The 24,039-nt window shown below is 35.1% G+C and overlaps 1 protein-coding gene across 1 annotated transcript in view; it reads right to left on the reverse strand.

The window, feature by feature from the left end:
* Window positions 1–24,039, reverse strand: part of AGMO (alkylglycerol monooxygenase) — a 336,098-nt gene that overhangs the window by 176,541 nt on the left and 135,518 nt on the right. Inside the window, exons 6-10 of the mRNA XM_059932831.1 lie at window positions 10,796–10,862; window positions 8,523–8,588; window positions 8,353–8,432; window positions 4,557–4,691; window positions 2,973–3,089 (exon numbers count right to left, since the gene is read on the reverse strand). Of these exons, the coding sequence (XP_059788814.1) occupies window positions 2,973–3,089; window positions 4,557–4,691; window positions 8,353–8,432; window positions 8,523–8,588; window positions 10,796–10,862 (465 nt within the window). The remainder of the gene's footprint in view (window positions 1–2,972; window positions 3,090–4,556; window positions 4,692–8,352; window positions 8,433–8,522; window positions 8,589–10,795; window positions 10,863–24,039) is intronic.

The raw sequence follows: 24,039 nt of genomic DNA on the forward strand, positions 1-24,039 counted from the left end.
TATCTAATGGACACTCATATCATAGATACTTTAAAATGATACCCTACAGGAAGGTTTATTATGTTACTATACATTTATAAGTGTTAAAAGAATATTTTTTGAAAACAAGTTGAAATCACATAGTATTTAGGAGTGAGAAGGATTCACATAGATCTAACATTTGTTATTTTTGCCTACTTGAGTCTATTTCCTTTTTTCTATAAACTATCATCTCAATATGCCTTTCAAGCCTTCCTATCACTGGCCCTGTCCTCCCATTGATAGATTAAATGGTCTGTGATCCAGGCCTGATCACATTGATGGGTTCGGTGATACCCAGATGAACCCACCCATAACATCAGACTCCAGCTTGGAACTTTCACTTCTGGAGTTCCTTGTGTGGAAGTATTTAAAGCTAGAGCTGCTGGTAACCATCTTGCTACCATGAAGGTTGAGAGCCTGTAGGAGAATCTGCTTTGAGAAATGCATAACTGCAGAAAAGAATGAGAAGATTCCTGATGAAGTTACTTGACTCACTGGATCCAGCACTGTCTAAAGAAGAAAAACCCCAGACTCTTCAGTTATATGAGTTAATAAATTCACTCTAAGCTGAATTTCTGTCATATACAACCAAAGAGTCCTTCTTAATACACTCAGTGACCTATTTCGAGTAGACTTATTTATAGAACTCACTGGGTGAGTCATATGGAATACTTGGAATTGTTCCAATAGAATATACTGTGATTATTACAATGGTATCTAATTATGAAATATAATTCCATAGGCTTTATGTATTAAAATTATTTTTAAAAAACTTATAATAGACTCATTTTTCTGTGTATATCATTTATTAACTTCTATTATGGAGCTTTCATGGACAGGCTGATATCTGTCAACAGTACTTACTTAATCTTTGAAAAAGGTAATTTATCTTTTTTGAATTCACTGCCCACTAATCCTATTTGTATTCATCTGCATTTTTTCTGGATTCTTGCATTATCTTAGACTTTTTCACACTATTTTTTATGTCTAAAGATAACTTCTGTTATGTTTTTTAATATCATTGTCTGTTCGCACTATATAATGGATACTTTTTTTGCTCTTTTAATGCATTAATTCTCTCTTTAGTTGTCTTTAAACTGCCAATGAAGTCATTGACTTCCTTATGTCCATTATATTTTTGTGTTCTAGAAGTCTAATTTGATTATTTCTAAGTGTGTTTCATCATTGTTTCTTGATTTTCCATAATTTCTAATTTCTTTTTAATTTCAACTTTTGCTTCTTCAAATATATTAAATTTACTTAATTTATCTTTTAATTGATTTTATTTTCAAAATCTGTTGTTTTTGAGGGTATAATTCTGTTGCTTGTTGTTTCTGTTAATGCTTTGTCATAGTGGCTTTCTCCTAGTGTGTTTCTGTGATTTTTATCTCTCAGTTCATCATCATTGAGACATTACCTGGGGGACTATGCTGAGACCTGAGTTTGAGGGGATTGCTCTAAGCATGATTTGAACATGGGTCTTTTAAACATGAGTCCTAATCTGAGACTACACACTTAGTTTAGGTTTATAAATCAATGGTTAGTGTAAATCCTGGATCCATATCTGAGTGAGAGGTGGTTTGTAGTCAAAAATTCTCAGGGACGACTTTTTTCTGCCTCCTCAAAGCCAAGTCCAGTATGGGTAAGTTTCCTTTTTACCTTTCTTTTTCTCATCCTCCTCCCCCTCCCCTTGCTGAGAGTATTTCTTTTGTTTTCAGTTGTTTTACTTGAAGTTCTTTAACTGACTTTCCACCCACGTAGGCTCTCAGCTTTGTTTCAGGTCCCTTAAGGTCTTGATCAACAGAGATTTCTCAGTGCCTGGGACAGCTGTCAGGAAGAGCACCTCATTGGATTTGCATTTTCTCAACATTTTTAGCCTCTAAGGAGTACCTCAATTTTTTGCCTACTCATCTATGCAGTGTATTTAAAGGGTTTTCTTAAAAATTACATTTTGTCCAGCAATTTTAGGTGTTTGATATGCCTTAAAAAGAAGTAGGTGTATCTAACCCACCATTTTGCTAGAAATGGAAGGCCCCTTTCCCCGTTTCTTTAGAGCGTAAACATTACACATACATTGCTGCTATGTGAGGCCTCAACATTCCTGACTCAGTGAGGTTCTTTCATGAGGTACATACTTCCTTGGTAACAAAGTCAGATACTGATTTTTCATTCTTCTGTCATCCTATTTTCAATTTCACCTACTTCCAACTTAGTTACTTTACTATAATTTATGTACCACTTTGAACTATTGTAAATTCTTTTTGGAAGAATATAATATGAATAAATCTGTGAAACAAAGCAAATATTGAAAAATACCTCTGTTTTTATCTTTTTACGGTTTACAGTGCATTTTTACATACATTATGCTATTTTTGTTTTCTCCAAAATATAGGCAATGAGGGTATTCTCATGTAGCCAAAAAATGATTCCCCAGGTGGTAATGCCTGAATCAGAATCCAGATTCTCAACCCTGGTCCAGTGCTCTTGTGCTTCAGGAATATTTCGAATATTTAGAAAGGACAAAATAAATGAAGTTAACCGTACATTGCAAACCCCCTAAATTCAAGTTATCAGGGTATTCTTTAATTGAAGATAAGCATGTTGAAATTGCTATAAAGTCTGCTTTCCCCAACACATTTAATTCTAGCTTCTGAAATACTTTTAATTGTTGAAGAATTTATTTGTGACATCATTTCCTACTTATATTTTAGATCAATTATATACCATTTGATGGACATCTTATACAGAACACTTTGGATAAAATTAATTAACTTACATTAATTAAATTAATTCTAGAAGAATCAGTTTACCTGTTTAAATGTGAGACATTGCCACAATTCAAAGATTATTACAGAAAAGAATAGAGCACAGTTATAATAGAGGGAGCTTATTTTCATCTTCAAAGTGACAGATAACTTTTTCACACTCTATTTAAAATGAGCACCACTTACAGCTTTATCTGTATAGGTATCTTCATAAAATGTTAGTAACAGAGCAAACTGTACAACTGCATATGTCTGTAACAGCCGAGATGCTGATGATGAGAAGGGAACTTCTTTCCCCTTGACCTAGGAAGATAAGAAAGAAGCCTTTCCATTATATTGTTCCCTTATCTCTCTCATTGAAATTCACACTAAGTGAAGAGTAGATATGCAAAAAGAAATGAAACGTTTTGCTATCTTTTTTAATCCTCGAAATGACTCTAACGTTTATTACTTTGGATAGAAAAAAATGTAAAAATTAGGAGACTTGTTTTTCATTTCAGAAGCATTATGATTCTGATCTACTCTGCTTTATATAGAGCACTGTAAGAATTGATACTGATGATTAACATAAACAAAATGAACATGTAATACGAAATATGAAAATATGTTCATGATTATACATCAAAGTATAGCAAAAGAGAAAATGGAAGGTGATTTGGGATAGTGTAGATAATCATGCTTCAAAGGCAAATACTGTCTTATTGATAACAGCTTTCCCAAACTACAGTTTCCCAGAAATAATATAATCCTACCCTTATAATGCAGATTTAGGCATCAATATGATTTTAAAGTATTCACTTTGAATTATCTATTGCAAAAAAGGAAAATAAGAAATGAACCGTAGCTGACTAGACTTTCTGGAGCTGAAATAAGCAAATTATTTTCACCTATATCAAGTTAGATCATTGTTATATAACTAACTGTGAACATAACCAAGTGTCTGGAAATTCCAACACAGCAGCTTTCATAAGTGGATGAGAAAATATCCTTATTCAGATCAGGATTTTTGAAAAATAACAATATTCAAATAAAACATATTTCATTTTCTTGAATACTGGCTAATTTTTATACTCATAATTATCTTTGAAATCAACAGTAGCTTATTCTTTCTATATTACTATCAATGACAGTCATTTTGATAAGCAATCTCAATATATATCCTAAATGATTGGAAAGAAATTCCTTTTTCTCCATTTCATAAGAGAAATTCCATACTGAAACTGAATTTTTCATTTGATTTTCAGTGTTTTAAATCTCTACCTGGTTTATTTTTAGTTTTACATGGGATTTCTGTATTTAATGCTACTACGCCACTATGGAATGAATAAAGTTGTGGTCTAATCTAATAACCACATCATTTCAGTATGACTTTAGACCTTTTATTCTGGAGATCTCAGTTCTTCATGGACAAAATGAAGGCTAGACTGAATCTTCTCTAAGGCTCTCTGTGACGGATCCACAAGTGTCTGTGTGGTTTCTGCACTACACAAAGGCTCTCGGCTGTGGGTTTGAGCCAAGAAAACCAGCCTCTGCTGCTCTGCCCCAAACCATGTTCCCTAGTAAGAGGCAGTGTCAGTCTGGGAGAAGGCACCCCTCTTAATGGCCCCTAGGTGGTGTCCACTTATTAATTTACACATTACAGGGCTGTATCTGCCTAAGGGAACATCTTTTTTCATATTTGCATGAAGTCAGCATGTATTACAGGCTGGCTGTAGACCTGACGATATGAAATTAATCTTTGCCATCAATGAATTCATGAACTTTATTTACCTCTGGGATTTCTTCATTCAGTCCAAGTCTTGGTTTACCTGGACCCCATCCTGGTCCTTTAAATAGGACAGAAAACTTATTGAAGAATCCAGGTGTGGCCCAGAATGTAGTCCATATGGTAAGTAAATGGTGGAACTAGAAAAATAAAAATATAGTCTATTTAAAATAAGAAAAAAACATAACAAAAAAGATTAAATACATTAAATCATGCATTTTATTTTATTGTTTAATGTAACTTACAAATTATTCTTTAATATATAGGTTATGTATAATTTGCTAATATTGATTAATATGCAATTGCATTATAAATTGAAATTCATTCTATGCATTCTGCATACCTTTACATTTAAATGTGTTCTTGTCAATATTTCTGAAGCTCCACAAAATTATAAACATGAAATTTAATAATAGGGCAATTGTTTAGAAAATCAGCAAAGAATAAAAAGTGAGTTCAGAGAATTTGATTCCAATGGATTTAACTAGCAGCCTGTGCACTCAGCAGCCATGTGAAATGACATCTCTTTTAGACTTGCTAAATGGTTTTTAAAGTTGAACACGGAATCATACAAATATTGCATATCTGTTATATATTTAAAAAATAATCTTTTATTTAATGTATTGAATTACAGACAAACACCTCATTTTAAGAAAAAACGTTCAAAGCCATTTCTGATGGTAGACCTCTGAGGATTAAATAGATAGACCACATTCTGTAATAGGAAAAGTTTGCTGAGTCAGAAGTTTACCTTGAGGCTTATAGCAGGAATTCACATTCTTTAAATAACACACATTTGATATGTATAAAGTTAAAAGTATGCCCACACATGACAAGGACTCAACAAGTACTGGCTATTAGGATAAATAGCTATACATATCATATATGTTATAAAAATGTATCAAAGGATTAAAAATAATCCTAGATATTGAGCATCAGCTGTAGACTCTCGAAATGAGTTCTATTATACATGTAGTGATAAATTAATGTAGAAAGAAGTTATGGCTCTATCAGAATTTGTGGTCTCATTGGTATTTTCACTATCTCTTACAGAATTTAAACTGCTAGCATTATAAAAATTGTTTTTAAAATTACTTGAAATATTATAATAAGGAATCTGAAGCAATTAAGTAACAATAGAGGATTTAGCTGAGCAGATTTTAAAGGCAAAGGAAATGTTAGATGGAAACTTATCCTGAGGCTTTGCAATAATAATAACACAGAAAATTAACGTTACAACACGCATTAATATACTTACCTGTTTTGTTATTTTAAAAACTGAGTACAAGACTTCCCTGGTGGCAGAGTGGTTAGGAATCCACCTGCCAATGCAGGGAACACAGGTTTGATCCCTGGTCTGGGAAGATCTCACATGCCGCAGAGCAACTAAGCCCATGCGCCACAACTACTGAAGCCCGTGCGCCCTAGAACCCACACGCCACAACTACCGAGCCCATGTGCCGCAACTACTGAAGCCCATGCGCTCTAGGGCCTGCATGTCACAACTACTGAGACCGCGTGCTACAACTACTGAAGCCCGTGCGCCTAGAGCCCGTGCTCTGCAACAAGAGAAGCCAACGCAATGAGAAGCCTGCGCACCGCAGTGAAGAGTAGCCCCCCCTCGATACAACTAGAGAAAGCCTGCGCGCAGCAACGAAGACACAACTCCACCAAAAAAAAAAAAAAAAACCAAAAATAAAAACTGACTGAAATTTTACTGCTATCATTCTAGACACAAGCCGCGAGAATACAGGGCTTTTAAATAAGGAGTACTTTCTCCCTTACTTGTTTTCCAATGCCCTGAAACTCTTGGACTCCAAAGGAAAGCAAAATGAATGGTCTATACCTAGTATTAAAGGGAAAAAAAGCCTCTCCATCTAACAGGGGCCATCCTAAGGTGCTTTTGATGCCTCTGATGGGAGGGTGAGAAATTTAGCTAATATAAAGGAATGCAAGTGAAAGTAAATACGTGATTTTGTAGGTTTAGGAACTCCTAATTATTACAATTTGCTGATTTGATATTTCTAACAAAATAAGTGAGTATGTAGGAGACTAAAACTTAGACACAGTTGTGACAATTATTATGCTAAAGGCAATGTTTACGTGAGGGCAGATTTAGCAGCAGCTCATAAAGACCTGTGATTGAATATTGTGTCTCCAAATCCTAATCATCCAACTCCTTGTGCAGCTGCATGTGAAGCAGTTTTCAACTTCTTATTCTGTCTCGAATATGAACCCCTTTTCCTCCACGTGTGTACACTCCCAGAGCCTTGCTAGCTAAAGGACTGCCATGAACCAGCAGTGTCGCCATCTCCTGGGAGCTTGTTAGAAACACAGTATCTGGGCCAGATTTCAGACCTACTGAACCCTACTTTAATAAGATCCTCCCATGATTCATATGCACATTAAGTTTGAAAGGCTCTCTCCTAGAGGGCAGAGACCAAGCTGTATTTCCTTCTTAATCTCTATGTTATGAAGACAAGACCACGCCCAGTGAAGAAATGGCTCTCAGTGTATTATCTTGAAACTGATTTCAGTTCTATAAAGAAGGTACCTAGAAATGTTTATTATTAAGAAAGTACCTGGAAATATTTGTTAGTATTCTCCTGAAAAAAATCTATCATATTCTTGGTAATGCCTCATCAAAAGAAGAGAGAGAACGAACGACAGAGAGAGAAATGCCACTAGTTGAGAAGAAAGAAGAGAAATAATCAACTTTTCTCTTCTGAACGGCGACATAAAAATGCCTTTCACTTGAAAATTGAGTTAATCAAGTTTGGGGCTTGGCCTTCAACCCACCCTACTTAGGTTTGCAACTGACAAACTGTGTATAGTTGGGTGAATTATTTAAATCCTGAGAACCTCAGTTTCATCTACCAAAAAACTGAGGCTAAAAAGAACCACTACCTTATAAGGTTTTAGTAATGGTTAAATTAAACATTTGTGCTGTTAGCAATGTCCTGCACATAGTAAAAGTTCAATAAATGTCCATTTATTTTGTTACGTTAACTTTCTTTAAAAACCTTGAAGAAGTAGCTTTGAAAAGCAGACCCAACATGAACCTGTACTTTCTTCCCTGTCTGAATGCTGTATATCCCCTGGACAGAGCTGTCATTGACTGACCTCTTCATTTTTTCAAGCATTTTTATCTTTTTCTCATTTACTAGTCCCGACCCCTGGGAATGTCTGCGGTGCTCTGCTGCTGACGGATCAGAGCTTCACAGACATTCCTCATTTCTCTAGTGCCAACCACTGAGACCAGCGAACAACCAATACCACATGTCTGACAGAAAGCTGGTCCAGGGCAACAAGTCTTAGCAGGTGAGGCAACGTGCAAACCTAACCAACCCGTAATAGCTCCTGACACCTCCGTCCAAGAAGAAGAGGGCAAAGGCCTCACCCTGAATTTCTAACCAGAGTCATGCAGGCTTGAAGCAAATATTTTTCTTACTCTGGGATCAGCCTTAATTATACATTTTACTACCGCTCCTTCTGAATACATGAATATATTTCAGGTCTATTCTGAGAAAGGGTATGTTTGCTAAAGAGCTATTTCTTTTAATTCTAGGTAACAGACATATTTTAAAATTCTTACAATGAATTGTTTTCAAATGTATTCTGCCCAATTTGATTCAAGGCTTTGAGTGCCAGAGTTATTTCTAAATTCTTTTACAGTTAAAATATATATTTTTTAAGGCTAGTGTAATGTACTTCCACCTTTCGACAGCTGATTACTCTTTCAAATATAAAATTTATAAAAGGATGGAATCAATTCAGAAGAAATAAAACCAAGTACATTACCTGCACCTTGAAAGGTTCAAATGAATTAATGGGATGTGTTAGACCATATACAACTTTTTCCTTTTCTGCCTCAAATGTTCCTGGAAGATAAACAATAACGATATGATCTTTGACTTTCTGTGAATGAAGGAGCTAATTTAATTTTCTAAATGCTCATAGTTTTTACTTACCAAAAATTCTATCCCATATAATAAGAGTTCCGGCAAAATTTTTGTCTACGCAATAACGATTTCTGCCTATGAGACAAAATATTTTTAAAAAATTTTTTGAAAAAGGAAGTTACACTTTTTGAAACAATGATATTCCTAAAAATATCTTTTCACTGACAACACTAGACTTTATTTGCTAGTAAACTGAGTATTTATTTTCCAATTGATTTTACTAAAAAGAGCAAAGACTTCCTTAAAGCCATAGATATTTAGAATTATCCCAGATTTTTAAAAAAGCATCGTTCACAATTTTTCTGGTCTTTAAAAATCTGGGATAATTCTAAGTAATTCTTTTTTTTTAGGACTATTAAAGAGTAATAATTAAAAATTAAATGGTCCAGAACAAAAGGCAATACAAAATAAGATAAATATCAATAATATACGTATATTTGTATTTTTTTTTTTGATTTTGATGTGATCTTTTCACTGCCTCTTTTCCAGGAAGAAAATTTTCCACTTACAGTAAGACTTTCCTATTTTTTTCATCACAAAAGACATAAGTAAAAATTAAGTTACCTTTGATTATATTCATTGACTCATAACATATATGATATTTTAACGCCCCAAATACTTAAATAATAGTTTAAATTTAAATAGTTGGACATAGTTTCTTAATTAAAACAACTTAAATAAACACAATCATATCCACATGATTGTAAATCAAAGGAAAAAGAATATTAATCCACCCAGCCACTACTCCAAAAAATTCAACTGTCTCCACGTGTCCTCATTTCTTTACACACCTTCTGTACATGCAAATGTACAGGTGAACGTAAAGGTACAAGGAAAATTCTCCCCTGGTACAAAAGTAGAGTGGGGCTGGCTACACAGATCCACCACTCATTGCCACACGTAGGCTAAACAGTGGCTCCCAGTTGGGTGAGGGAGCACTTTGACCCTCAGGGAATATATGGCAATGTCTGGAGATACTGTTAATAGTCATAACTGGGAGGGGATACTATTAGCATCTAATACATAGAGACCAACATCTTATAATACACAGGGCAGCCCGCATGCCCACCCCGCATTCCCAAGTGAAGGTCCAAAATGTTAATAGTGCAGAGGCTGAGAATGCCTGATATAAAGCAACATGCATGCGAAGGTGCTCTAAGGCCAAACAGGAAACTAGCAACTATTTCTTCTTCAATGTGGACATGTTTTTCTCCAGTCCTTGTGTTTCCTTTAATATGGAGGGAACAGCAAGAGCATAATGCTCTTGACCTCTGCACCAACTCAGTAATAATTCCCTGGGGTGGAGGTATGACTGTGGAGTTTGGAAGAGGAAACCGCACATGTGCAGCTGGACCCCACCCTCTCCCCACCTGGAGGAGCTTGTGCTTCTGCTCTGCTCCCTGCCCCAGGGAAAGGGACCTGCCCACCTTGGGAAGGCAGGCCTGATGTGTGCCAGTACTACTGCCTGTGATGCCTGGAAACTTACAAAAACAGAACAATGATATTTATTATTTTCTTACTAGCTTCCTTCTCTCCAAATGGCATTTGTGAGATTTATTCATGCCATTACATGTTATCATAGTTTGGACATTTTCACTGTGATGTAGTTCTCCATTACAAGAATAGTCTACAATGTATCTGTTCTATTGCTAACAAACATGCGAATTATATCTTTTTTTCCTATTACCTATTACAAATAATGCCAATATGCACACTCTTGTACAGGTCTTTTGGTGCGCACATGTAAATACTTCTGTTATTTCTTAAGCTAGTGTCTTTAAACCTTAGGCACTAGTCACATGGGATTTTTTTCTTTGTCAGGAAAAAGCAGGGTATGTTGAGTTTGTTCATAGAACTTAGGCAGGAAAGTGAAGTGTTGTTTATTAGGCTTTCCTTCAATACCAACAGTTTTTAAGACCAAGACACTCTGACCGTACACAGCAATGACCCTCAGCGTGGGGTCAAGGAGTAACTTTCAACAAGCCCCTCACAATATGAAGTGGGTACCCCCTCAGCTGGTTAACTACTTTTTCCACTACATCCGAGGAGAGCTAAACAAAAAGGAAATTAAAAAGTCAGCTATGGAAAGCATTTTGTTTTGTTTTGTTTTCCTCCAGTCCTTTCTTTATAGATGAGGTATGTCCAGGTACAAAGGAAGAAGCAAATGGCTCTTTGCAGTGTGTGGTGACTAGGTTGGGTAATTGTGCTGAAGTGATACAAAATAATAATGTCATTTTTCAAGAAATGAGGAAGGAACGAAAGAAGAGATCGAATTTCCTCACCATGATGAACCCTATGATGGCTAGGAGTATTAAGAATCAGTTCCAAAGGACCAAGGTTATCGATGACCTGTTTAAAAGAAAAGGAACATAGTTATTGAATTATATATAATAGTTACATACTCACATTAAAATCCCACATGGGTTAAGAAATATTGCTAGTTCCATGGTTGGCATCAGAGTCCGAAGAAGGTTCTCTATCTTCTGGTGTTCATATACAGATAACAATTAGCTCATCACAATATTCTAAGAGATAATATAGTATAGTAGTGAGGTTAAGAGTAGTGAACTGACTGCCTCAGTTCAGTTCCTGAATCCTCTATTTATTATTATGTGGTATTGGGGAAATTACTTAAGCTTTTTATAAGTCAGATTCCTTATCTTTAAAATGGAAATAACAGTATCTACATAATAATGTTCTGAGGATTACAAATGTTACTGTATTTAGATGCTACTATTGCCAAGGCATACTTCTTTCAAGTTTCATGGCATTTTATGTTCTTCACCTATCAGCTATGTCTTTGATGACTTATGTTAACAGAGCATAACTAGGCGAAGGGAAACCCAGTATTATATTCGTTTTCTGGAGTTGGTTTCACCCAATAATCAGTCATGCAGTAACTTAGTACTGCAGTTGCATTACGGTGATCTTTGCTTATTCAAATAGACTCCTAAATGTTCTCTTACTGTAGATGTCCCATCTTCCAGTTCATTTCTGAGGCACGATTCAAAGTCAAATATGTAAAGGGGCTTTTTTGGAATTAAAGATCCTTTAAAATCACGTCTATTATTCTCTAATGTTCTCTCTCAACATTTCTCAGTAAGAATCCCCTATGCCAGAGCCTGCACACTCTAAGGAGTGTAGAAACCAGGGAGTTATCATAAAAAAGAACCGCAGGCCATATTTAAGATATCCATTATGTCATACAGTTAATATTGGACAATGTGGGAACACTTTTAATCTCAATTACATTATTCTTTCTTCCATCAACCATGGCAGATAACAGTCTTTTACTTTTCTTTAATCACAATCTAAATAGATCTCTTAGAGCCTACTTATGACAAAATCAATACATTGTCATGATATTTTAAGAAACTACTCACCTTTAAAGTTAACTTCCATTTAAAGGATATATAAAGAATAAAGTCATATGTTAAATGCTACTTAAGGGGAAAAATAGTCACTGAAATCGTAACACTGACATGAATTTGGCAGCAAGTCAGTGGTACGAGAAAAAACAGGGAGGTGGGACTGCTTCAGATGAAAAGATATTTAAGATACATAACAACTAAACGTATTGTGGGCATCTTGTTTAGATACTGATTTGAACAAACCAAATATAAAAGACATTTTATAGGCAATGAGAGAAAACTGATTACAAACATGGTATGACATGATAAAAATACTGTTTTATTAGGAGTTATTATGGCATTGTCATTGCATGAGAAAATGTAATTGTTTTTTAAGAGTTGTATAACTAAAGTATACGTGACATGAGATCTAGGTTTTGCTTCATCATATTTGGCAATGAAAAGGAAAAAGAAAAAAAGAATAACTGATGAAAATGAATCAAAATCCTACTGTTTTTATTGAAATATAGTTGATTTACAATGTTGTATTCGTTTCAGGTGTACAGCAAAGTGACTCAGTCATACATATCTATTATCTATTATTTTTCAGATTCTTTTCCATTATAGGTTATTACAAGATATCATAATGATTTTTAAATTGAAGTTATGGAACTAGAAATATTCACTCTATTATTCTCTCTACTTTTCTGAATGTTTAAAAATTTTTAAGACAAATTTAAATAAAAGAAATTACTACTCTAGTAATATACAGTAATGCTCAGTCAGTTGAAAATATTAATATTGATAGATCCCTATAGTCCCAAACATACATCTATGTTGTAACTCTTTATATAGCAGGGTTTAATCATTTTTTGGCAACCTCTGACACTGAAACACCCAATTTGCAATTTGTCTGCAAACGTGGGACAGCCGTAGGAGCCACACGGTCCTCAGCTTGTGGGGTCCTGCACGTTCCTGAAAGACAAGCAGCAGCAGCGTTGCCACATAACAATGTTGCATCTCTTCATAGGGCAGGTGCCACCAGCATCTCCTTATTAGACTCACTGCACACCTGGAAGAAACAGTCCTTGCCTCCTTCCCTGCTGCCCAGCTTCTAAGGGGTTCTCGGTTTCCATTACGATACAGGCATGCAAAGGATGCAAATGTTTGCAATGCAGAGGATATGTAATATGTCATATCTCTCTCTCTCCCTCTCTCTCTCTCTCTCTCTCTCTCTCTCTTTCTTCTTGTCTCTCTTTTCTAATCTAGAGTTCTACAGCCATTTTTAAAGTTATCCATAAGAAATGTATTATGAGATCCAAACAACAGACTTTTTTGGTTGATTCATAAGACTTTTTGGTTGATTCATACAACAGAACTCATTTATACATGAAAAAAAATCTCTGTAATTTTTAATTTCAGGAGTTCAAAATACTGTGAATATATAGCCCTTATATCAGACCACAGTCCTGTGAAATAAGAGGCAAAAATATTATCCCACAAATGCACTATTAATGACCAGAAATTGGGAGGGGAGTAAGTAGAAATAACCCCTAATTTTATTGGACTACATTGCTTTGTACTGGTGGAAAAATATTTGTTGAGAAGAGGAATATGGTGACGGATAGAGAACAAGAAGGGGGTTTCTCAGCAGTCAGGACATTGAAATCTGATGCTTTGCTCAGGCTTTGTATCTCTGGCAGAGAACCAGATGGGAAAGGAGAAAACCATTTTATCCTTGTTTGTGTCTTTGGTGGCTAACATATGTTACAAAAACAGACAACAAAAGGGGGTAGAGGAGACTACACTAACTGGTTTCTGCTACCCAGATGCATTTCTAATCCTTGGTCCCGGCGTGTGTGCAGCCAGATTTAAAGCCACACCAATGGTAAGTGAATTCAGATGATTGGAGCCTCGGCTGAGGGCACTATTTTTTTAATGTCAAGTACTTTTCCTCAAAGAAAATCTTTTGCTTCTGCAGGTTAAAGCATGGTGATATCAATATTGAAAATTCCTTTTTTTTTCTTTTTTTAGTAAAATGCCAAGTATAACACAGGCAACCAGAGTTAAATTTCCTGGTAGTGCCTATGAGTACCTTGGAGCTGGGGAAGACCACCTCGGTGTGGGAAATGATTCATCATTCAGACAGCCCAGTCAGAACCTCTCTTGTAGTAAACCCTTCTGATTCAAAGTCATGGAGAAGTAACTAATAACTAATAAGAGCTGAGTGTGACGACTTATCACCCACTTTTGCAAATGCAGTCATTTAGAAATTCAACCGCATCTAGCTTTGAATCACTTCACGAAAATATTTTACTGTGAAAATAATTGGAGCTATTCTCATTTTTAGAAGTTACTTGTCTTGCTTTTTTTTATATTTAGATGAGTTAATTTAAATTATAAAATTCTAGAACATATAGAGGACTTAAAAATAATATAATGCAATACTCTATTATAAAACAGCATAAAACTGAAGCTCGGAGAAGTTAAATTACTAATCCAAGTTTAAACGTCTTAGAAGAAGCCCTAAAGTCGTCTCAGTTTCAACTCAGTAATCCTTCTATTTTTCTATCATGTTGCTTTAAGAGATATAGCACTTTTTCCGTCAAATAAAAGAAATCTAAATTTTTAGAACTTTAACGGGAAATGATAACTAAGTGCTTTTTGACTACATTTCAAAATGAAATCCAGTTATTTAGAAAGAGCCCAGGAATTTCAGCTTCTACATTGCGCTCATGGTATTTTAGGCACTTCTGGGGCTTCTTAGGTCTCTGAAGCAACAGTCTGTGTCTTGTAGCCTGTAGTTTTCTATCCAGGTTTTATAATCTGAGGGCCATGGATGCCTAGAAGGGCCATTTATGGGCTTCAGAAGGCCAAGGACACCCTGAAGTGTCATACCAAATTTTATGAATATGTGACTATGGGTATTTTCTTGGGGAAAACCACTATTTTCATAGTATACTCAAAGGGATCCATAAGTCCCCAGAGGTTAAGAATCAATGTCCTATACAGAGTGCTTTAGGTTATTGCCTTTGTCCTTCTTATTTATATTGTGTTTTTAGTTTCTGTATTATTAAAACTTGGGTGCTAATTTCCCACCCAATCTTCAAAGATAGTAACTTTAACATTTTTGCTGCCTATTTCGTGAAATCATTGTTTTCCAAAAAGACTGTTTCTTAAGCTGTTTTTACTTGTTTAATAATAAATTATTAAAAATAAATAAATAATAAAAGTAACAATTTTATAATTATAAGCTCCATCCATTCTATTGATTAACCTTTATCCAGCAGAAGTGCTCTGGACTGGATTTGCCGGAGTGGTCACAAACTCCTTATTTCTCTCTCCACAATTTATGGTGGATGTAGGGAAGAAGAGTTAAATGTAAAAGTAAGAGAACAGGAACCATGAGTTTCATCATGTCATTTCATCATGTCACTTCCTCTCATCAAAACTAAAATGAACTCAAATGAAAGGATCTTCCTAATGAACTAAATAAAGTCCAAAACATCTGGAATTCAAAGCCGTTCACATTTTTCCTCACGACTGATCCCAATGCTCTTTCTTTTGCCTCTAAGACCTTCATGTCCCATCCTGACCTGTTGGAATCATGCTCTACCTCCAAGACCTAGCTAAATTTTCCAAGCACTCTTCTGGATTTTTCCAAAGGGAATTTTGTTTTCCTTTCTCAGAATACATATCAAGATACCACTACTTTTTATGTTGGGCTGTCCTATGTCCTAATTATTTGTGTTCATTTCTCTGAAGACAGAAACTGGGTCTCACCCTTCTCGAAGTTTCTCACAGCACATACAACATTGGTTTGCACATAGTGATTGCTCAGCAAGATTATATTGGGTAGATAAATCCACTTTACTGCCCTCCACACTTCTGCCTTTATAGTAGTGGTTCTTAAACAGGGGTGATTATGCTCCCAGGGGACTGGTGGCAATGTCTGGAGATATTTTTGGTTGTCTCAGCTGGGGAAAGTGCTATTGTATCTAGTGATTTTACTAGGTTTTAGTGCCGCTAACCACCCCACAGGGCACAAGACATTCCCCGAAAATAAGAGTTATCTGGTCCAAAATGTCAATAGTGCCAAGGTGGAGAAACTCTGTGTCATGGGTGTGAATGTCTTACTGTGCTCTTGTCTTGTGTAGTTCAGGAGGGAGGCTCTGTATAATTTCTGTCTTCTAATTGGGAAGTTGGAGGAAGGGGTGCATTAGGGAATGAGCCTGGTAGTTACTGCCAAGGCTAGAGGAAAACATGAGTCTGGAGTGTCCTTAGAGTTGAAAGCCAGGAAAGTGAGTCCAAACATAATTTTTGTTTTAGTGAGGTGAAAAATTAAGATAAATAACTAAAATAAAGGGGCTAACAACAACAATAACAACAACAAAAAAACACACACAGAAAATCACAGAGGCTAGATGATGAGATAATTGAATTATGATAATAATCGGCAGTTGAATTTCTTGAATTATCTTTATGCTCTCTTTGCACCAGTTTGTGTGGGCTTCAGTTTCAATGAAATGAATCAGAAAGAGAAAATGTAGTTTCCATTTCATCAAGTGCTTTTGATATTTCCTTTGAGAGTTCTCATGACACCCTTACCCCACCCACCCTCCAGTTACACTTTGAGTGAGCTGGATAACTTAGAAGTCTAAAAGAGTGATGACACCTTCATAGTAGTAGGTTACCAGCCTGAAATTATTTGGCTTTGGAAACTGATAAACTAAGTACATGTGGTAAATCAAATATTTAAATATCTATTATGAACCGATTGCAATTAATTCTTTCCATGATATAGTTCTCAGAAGTTTTCTCACTACCTTACATTACATGAAAAACATACCTCAATAGGTCTTTCCAATTGAAATTGAAAAATCACTTAGAGTTGAACTCTACAAGCATCAAAGTAAGTGTTCTAAATTAGCGTCTTGTCTGAAATTATTTCTTATAAAAGTAACTTAGTCCATTCTACACATTTCTTAATTAGTTTCACGGATTCTTCTGATTGGGAAACATTGGTTAGATTTTTATAGTTCAGTTAAGAATACAGAAATAATTACCGGATGGTCAAGTTGGATGACAAGATTTCCTTTCAACAAAAGTGATTAATTCAAGAGAAAAGTATTTCGTTTGTCTGTATTGCTTAGAAAATTGCCTCCTCTCACCTCACTTTGACTATTGAGGATAGGGAAGAGACTTTCTAAATCTAATTTTTAAAACTCTTAATTCTATTTTTTTCCAATTTTAGAATAATATGTGAATACCATATTACATTTCTAGCCTGCAGTTTTTCTATCTGCAGACTGGCACCAAAATGCTAAAATATATTATTGAAAGGCCACAGAAATCCTTATAACAACTTACTTTTAAGAAAGAAGGCATGAGCTTATAGTTATTTGCAAAGTTCTTTCCAAATAAGAAATGCTTACAAATATTCACGCATCCTGTCTGAGAGGAAAAAAATATAACAGGGAAAATATGTCTTAAAAAGCATGTGTTTTACAGAATTCTCATTACAAAAATGAATGTGCTAACAATATGATAAATGCTGAGGGGTGACTGGGTTGAGGGTGAAGTGAAATGAAATCTCCGTAGCAGAAAAATGCCTGCATTCAGATGAGCATAGGTTACAGTGACGACATTGACTCTAAGTAGTCAAGACTTCTCCTTACAGCATCATGCGTGATTGATGTTCCAGAGGGACCCATACCACTGCGGGCCTCTGGGTTTCACTGCATCAGTATTTAAGGGAAACGCTAAGCCAGCTCCCAACACATTTATCATCTGATATAAAAATCACTGTCATGCTATATTTAACTAAGAAATATATGCTTGAAGTGCAGACTAAAAACAGCAAAACTTTTCAGGTAAATTAGTGGCAAGATTCAGTGCAAACCCAAACTAAAATTAAATGGACTAACAGTTATATTATGATTACTTGCCTTTTTCTTATCTAATTTTCTTTCTTTCTTCCTTCTTTCCTTTTTTCCTTCCTTCCCGTCTATCTCTCTTTTTAACTTTTGCCTTCTTTCTTTCAACTATCTATCTATCTATCTATCTATCTATCTATCTATCTATCTATCTATCTTCCTTTCTACTTATCTATGTATATGTGTATGCATGGGTGTTTTTGTATTAAAAATTTGGAGAATCTTTTATTTGGAAAGATCTTTACAATTAACTATAGGCTCATGCATATCTTTTTGAAAAGTAAGTGATTATAAATATTTCTATGACCTTTCAATAATGCCTTCTAGTATTTTAGTCCCATTTACAGATTAAAAAACCTGAAGGACAAAAATATTAATGTATATACATATATTTATTCCTATTAAATATATTTATTATATATACTAAATATTAAATACAAACTCAAATACCAATCAACAACAATTTTAGGTACCAAACTACCAGTAAGGGTTTTCTATTAGGGTTGGAAATAATCTGTTTCAGAGGATTAAAACCTGTATTTGTAAGTCCTTATCAAAGTCTTTTATTAAAAGCTACTTGCAGAATAATCAGAGCAAGAAGTCTCTTGTCAGGGATTCCATTCATTCTGCAAACATTTATTGAATTTCTATGAACTTTACTAGGTTTTAGAAGCAAAAAGAAATAAAGTGATATGCAGGTACTTCACATAGGAAGCTTATTTACAGCCCAATGATCTCTTCAATGGAAAAGTAAAGCTATTTCAGAAACAAAGCTTTTCTAAAAACTTATCTTTCTCACAAAATTTTGTGATTTTGGGGGAAGGATGACAAAATCATTCTTTTTTTGTTTTGTTTTGTTTTCAACTACAATGCACAGTACAGACATTTGAGCTTACAATAAATTTGAATGTGTAACTGGCACAAGAGTTATTTAACAAGAAGCAAATTGAGTTCCTTTTCCAGGTCTCAAGCTGAAAATTACCCTTAATAAAGATATATGCTTTTGCTTAGTTTTCTATAGTGCTGCTTTGCAAACAGTCCCATTGCTTGTTGCCAGAGAATGCTGTAGAGAATTCTCCCTTGTTCATAAACTTCATCTGACTGTATGGAAATTAAAATAACCTACGTGGGTTTCATTTATTCAATAGGTATTTACTGATTGCATATTTTATGGAAAGTACTGTTTTAAGATCTTTTGAAAGGTCACGGAGTAAAACAATGGAAATTACAATTTATTAGCAGGTAGTTTAACTATTAATTTAAAGGTAGAATGAGTGACAATGTTAGATTTTTATTGCTTGCATATATATATATATATATATTTATGTATGAATAGGTTTTTCTCCCTCCAGAAAATCTATAGCAATTCCTCACTTAAAGTTTTAGAAAAAGGATAAAATCCATAAACACTACAAGTCAACATAATAAAATAATTTTACTTCTTGTTCTGAATTAGTTGATCTTTAAACATCCATTGTTTTCCTTATTAAAAACTTAATCAATCTGAACATTTATGGATAAATTTATATTGTAGAGCATCTGCTGATGAAATGTAAAAATAAAATCTTAATTATACCCCCCACTAGATCTGCTGTGTTAATTCAAGACAACACATTCAAGTATTTAGACAGATGGTAGTGGAGGCCATATTAGCCTCTGATTTCTCTACAGGGAAGCAAGAGAAAGCAGAGCTCTTAGGATCTGGGCTTGTCTGCCTACTTTCACACTTTGAAATCCTCGACAAATGCTGATTTATTCACAGCCAAATGTTTTCCTATCTGATTAGGCAGTTTTCTACTTCAGTAAGCATGTAATATGGAGGTAGCTGAATTTCCACACTAAGGAGTGAAAAAACAATATTTATAGTTTGGAAATAAAACAATCTGGAGGAATCAGGACTGTTGGGATCATAAAGAGCTTCATAGGGAGTAAATTTTTGATGAATCCATACCATAGGGTTAAAGAGTTAAAAGCTTGGTTTCAAGAAGAATGAGACTAGGCTATGTTTATACAATAAACAAGGGTTTTAAAGAACTGTGTTTGTAATAAATTACCTTGAAGGCTGACTCTTGTCACTTATGATTGTATTATTCCTTGGACAAGAGGTGGACAAGTTAGTATTCTATTTGAATTCATCTCAGCTTACATTTTGAGTAACACTTTTAACTTTTCCTTGGAAAAATGAATGTAAGTAGCTGATGAATGCGTTCCTTCAAAGGGAGGTGGATTCCAAGTGACTTTTTTAAAGCAACACCAATTAAATTGACCTAAGAAAAATGCTAAATATTCATAAGCATAACTATGTAAAACTTCATTCTTGTGTAACATCATTTTACATTTACCAATTTGGTCACTCAGTGAGAAAAGGAACCACATTGTTATTAGTGGTAGTAACATCATGTTAAAAGAAGGTAACTGATAAGCTGAGAGTTTAGGTAGTTCTTACACATACTCCAAATGCTTGACTCATTCTAAGGCTCAGTACATTGTGTCTGCCATGATGATCATATTCCCAATTTCAGTGTCGCTTTTACATTCATTAATCAACAAATGTCAGTGATTACTGACAATGTACCTGGCAGTTTCTAAGCATTAGATATAAATCTGTATTTTAATGTTTACAATCTCATAGGTCAGATCTCCTGTCACTCATTATAAATTTTAGTCTGTTAAATATTTGTAAATACCAATTGCTTAAAGTCAAATATCATAGCATGATTTCTCAATTAGTTGTTTGGAAGCTACAAGTATCTGTTTGTCATAAATTAATTTGCCCTGTTTCTATTTGCATATTTTCCTTCTAAGGACAAACTAAAGGACAACTTCTCCCCTTGTCCCTCAGAATTTATTAAAGATTTATTTGTTTTTTTTTTTTTTAACTGTACATCATGTCTTAGTCAGTTTGGGATGCTGTAACTAAATACAATAGACTGTGTGGCTTAAACAACAAACATTTATTTCTCACAGTGATAGAAGGTTAGAAGTCCAAGATTAAGGTGCCAGCAAATTCAGCATCTTGTGAAAGCCACCTTCTTTCTGTATCCTCTCCTCTTTGTCTCTTCTTCTATGAGCACTAATCCCATCATGAGGGCTCCACCTTCAAGACTTGATTACCTCCTAAAGGCTCCATCTCCAAATATCATCACTTTGAGGGTTAAGGCTTCACCATATGAATTTTGGAGGAACACAATTCATTCCACAGCACATCCTCTCTGATCCAAATCTTTGCCATGGGTAATTTCTTCTTGTTTCTCCTTCTGCTTCTCTTCAATATGTACACATGTTATAAAGAATCTGGTTAACATGATCAATTCATTCATTCATGAAAAAGATATTTACTGATAATCATCCAACTTCAAGACAATGGGAAAACAAAGAGGTATAAAACATAGTCTTTGTCTTCAAGAAGTTTACTGTCAGCTCCTGCATTCATTGTGCTCAAACTTCATCACAACAATGTTCAGTCTAATCTCTTGGGAAGCTTGCTCAAAATGCAGTTTCCTACTCTTGCTCTCCAGAGATTTAGATTCTGTGGTTCTCAGAACAGGACCATGATTCTGTATCTTGAATAAGCACAAATAATTCTGATGCATGCGGGTGACCGGCAACAGTTAACACTGGCTTCTATTAGCTCTGTCTCTGTGTACCAGTTCCAATATGCAGGGTTTGTTTTGTTTTGGTTGTTTTTTTGCTTTTTCATAATTGCTATTGGTTGAAAGCGTATTATTTTCCAGACTATATACTTAACACATGTTATTTCATTAATCCTAATAACACTCTTATGGGGTAGGTATGACTACTTTCAGTTAACAGATTTGGAAGCAATGTCAGAGAGTTTAAATAACTTTACTAAATGTCCACACGCATTCATTCAACAAACATGTCTTGAGCTCTTATTAAGTAGGTACCTTTTATATTCTGGGAACACACTAGTGAAGAAGGTGTACAAACCTCTAATAGAGGATAGGCTTCTCTTTGATTATAAAACCTTATGCCATTATGTTTTACTACTCCCTTGTTCCTGAAATGTCTTTCTCTTCAATTCTGGTTATAGATTCCAATCTTATTTCTCGTGTCTGAAGGCCTCCAATTCCAATCTTTTCACAACAGATATTTGAATATGGTGATCTATGAATTTTTAAACACTTTATTGATAATCTTCAGGAAACTCAGTAAAATTCCTGATATTTTGTCAAGTTTTTTCCTTTGGCAAAGAGTCACCAGAATCCAACAGTTCCTGGAAGGAGGCTGTGATCCTCAAAATGTTAGTAATAAAGGGTGCCAACCCAGGTCAGAAAACTGGAATCGCTCTTTGGCCCAGAGTAGCTGCTTGAGAAATATTTTTTGAACATATGAACTTCAAAGAGATTTATATATCTAATACATATGGAAAAGCACTACTAATTTATACATGAATAAGCAGGTTGGGGGTGAATTATTTTAAAAGGTAACTGTAGAACAGAAGATTTCTTCTAGAGAGAACATGTATAGGCTACTAGAGAGATCAAGGAGTTGAAGGTGACACCAAGATTTGATCTTGACATTGTCTTCAAGTAGCAATGGAAACAAAGAAGAACAGCTGATTTGAGGTGAGAAGAGCTGAAATGGAATATGTTTTGGAAATGTCGACTCAAGAGTGGTGTCAAGGGATTCCCCGGTGGCGCAGTGGTCGAGAATCTGCCTGCCAATGCAGGGGACACGGGTTCAAGCCCTGGTCTGGGAAGATCCCACATGCCGCGGAGCAACTAGGCCCGTGAGCCACAACTACTGAGCCTGCGCGTCTGGAGCCTGTGCTCCGCAACAAGAGAGGCCGCGATAGTGAGAGGCCCGCACATCGCAATGAAGAGTGGCCCCCGCTTGCCGCAACTAGAGAAAGCCCTCGCACAGAAACGAAAACCCAACACAGCCAAAAATAAAAAAAAATAATAAATAAATAATAAAATAAAAAAAAAATAAATTTAAAAGAGTGGTGTCAAATATCCCTATGAATATGTTAAGTCAAACATTCAAAAGATCGATCTTAAATCCATAAGAAAATTCGTATTAGAGGTATAGACTAAATATGCAATTACTTGAAGACAACCTAATAATGGTGAAGTAAATTAAATTCTAAGAAGGAAGAATACTGAGAGAAGAAAAGAGAATTGGAACCGGAAATTCAGGAAGAAGTAAAACAGAGTAAGGGAGTAAGGAGAGCACAAGTGCTGAGAAATGTCTCAACTTATTTCAAGAACAAAAGGTTTATGATATTAGGTACTATTGGAATAAGCACTGGAGAGAAAAAAAGTATGAAATTTGATTTTTGTTAAAATAAGTATCTTTCAAAAGCATATATTTTGAAATAGAACTTACTCATTCCCCCAAGTTCCAAAAGATATGTAATCATCACCCTCAAAAATTTACACTCTATTAGGGGAGATCCGGCATAAGTATATTCTAGATATAAATACAAGTATGTACACACATATGTTTACTAATATCTAACACTAATAATTATTATCAACAAGTTACAGTTAATTGTCTATTTAAATACTGTTGTTTGTTTTTATTAAAGTTTGAATATATTTATATAATATATGTACACATACACGTAAATAGATGCTCACATAATAGATGAGGGACACTTTCTGCTATCAAGGAACTCAGAGAATAATGGGAGAAGCAGAGTTAAGCAATAAATACAATACAGTGGTGTAAGGATTAAACTTCACCATTATTAACTGGATGCTTCCTATGTGCAACAACTGATATGTTATCTCATTTATGCCCTCCCAACAGAGCCCATGCTTTTTATCATTAACTGCCAATATGGAAATAGGACACAGGGGTAGTGTCAGGAAAAGTGCACTCAACTTTAACTAAGAGGTGAAAAAGTGACATTCCAGAGGAAGTGGTAATTGAGTTGCATCGTGGGGAATGTCTGGAAAAAAGGCATCACAGAGAGAGCCTATGCAAATACAGAGGAAAAAAATGTGTTGGGCATGCTTAGGGAGCAAAAAGCAGTGCGGTTTAGCTGGACCGGCTAACTAATGGAATGAGACTGGAGAGTAAGCAGGGTCATATTCTAAGGCTGCTGAAATCTATGTATTTATTTAAGGTGTTTGATTCTATCTTGGAGGCAATAGAGAGCCATTTAAAAACTTCTGTTGTTGATGTTTGTTTCATGTTGGGTGTGCCCTGATACTGCTTGGGTTCTAAAATGATCATCCAGTTGTATGCAAATATATAGGAGAGGAAAGA

The sequence above is a fragment of the Balaenoptera ricei genome, chromosome 9, assembly GCF_028023285.1.
Source record: "Balaenoptera ricei isolate mBalRic1 chromosome 9, mBalRic1.hap2, whole genome shotgun sequence".
NCBI lineage: Eukaryota > Metazoa > Chordata > Mammalia > Artiodactyla > Balaenopteridae > Balaenoptera > Balaenoptera ricei.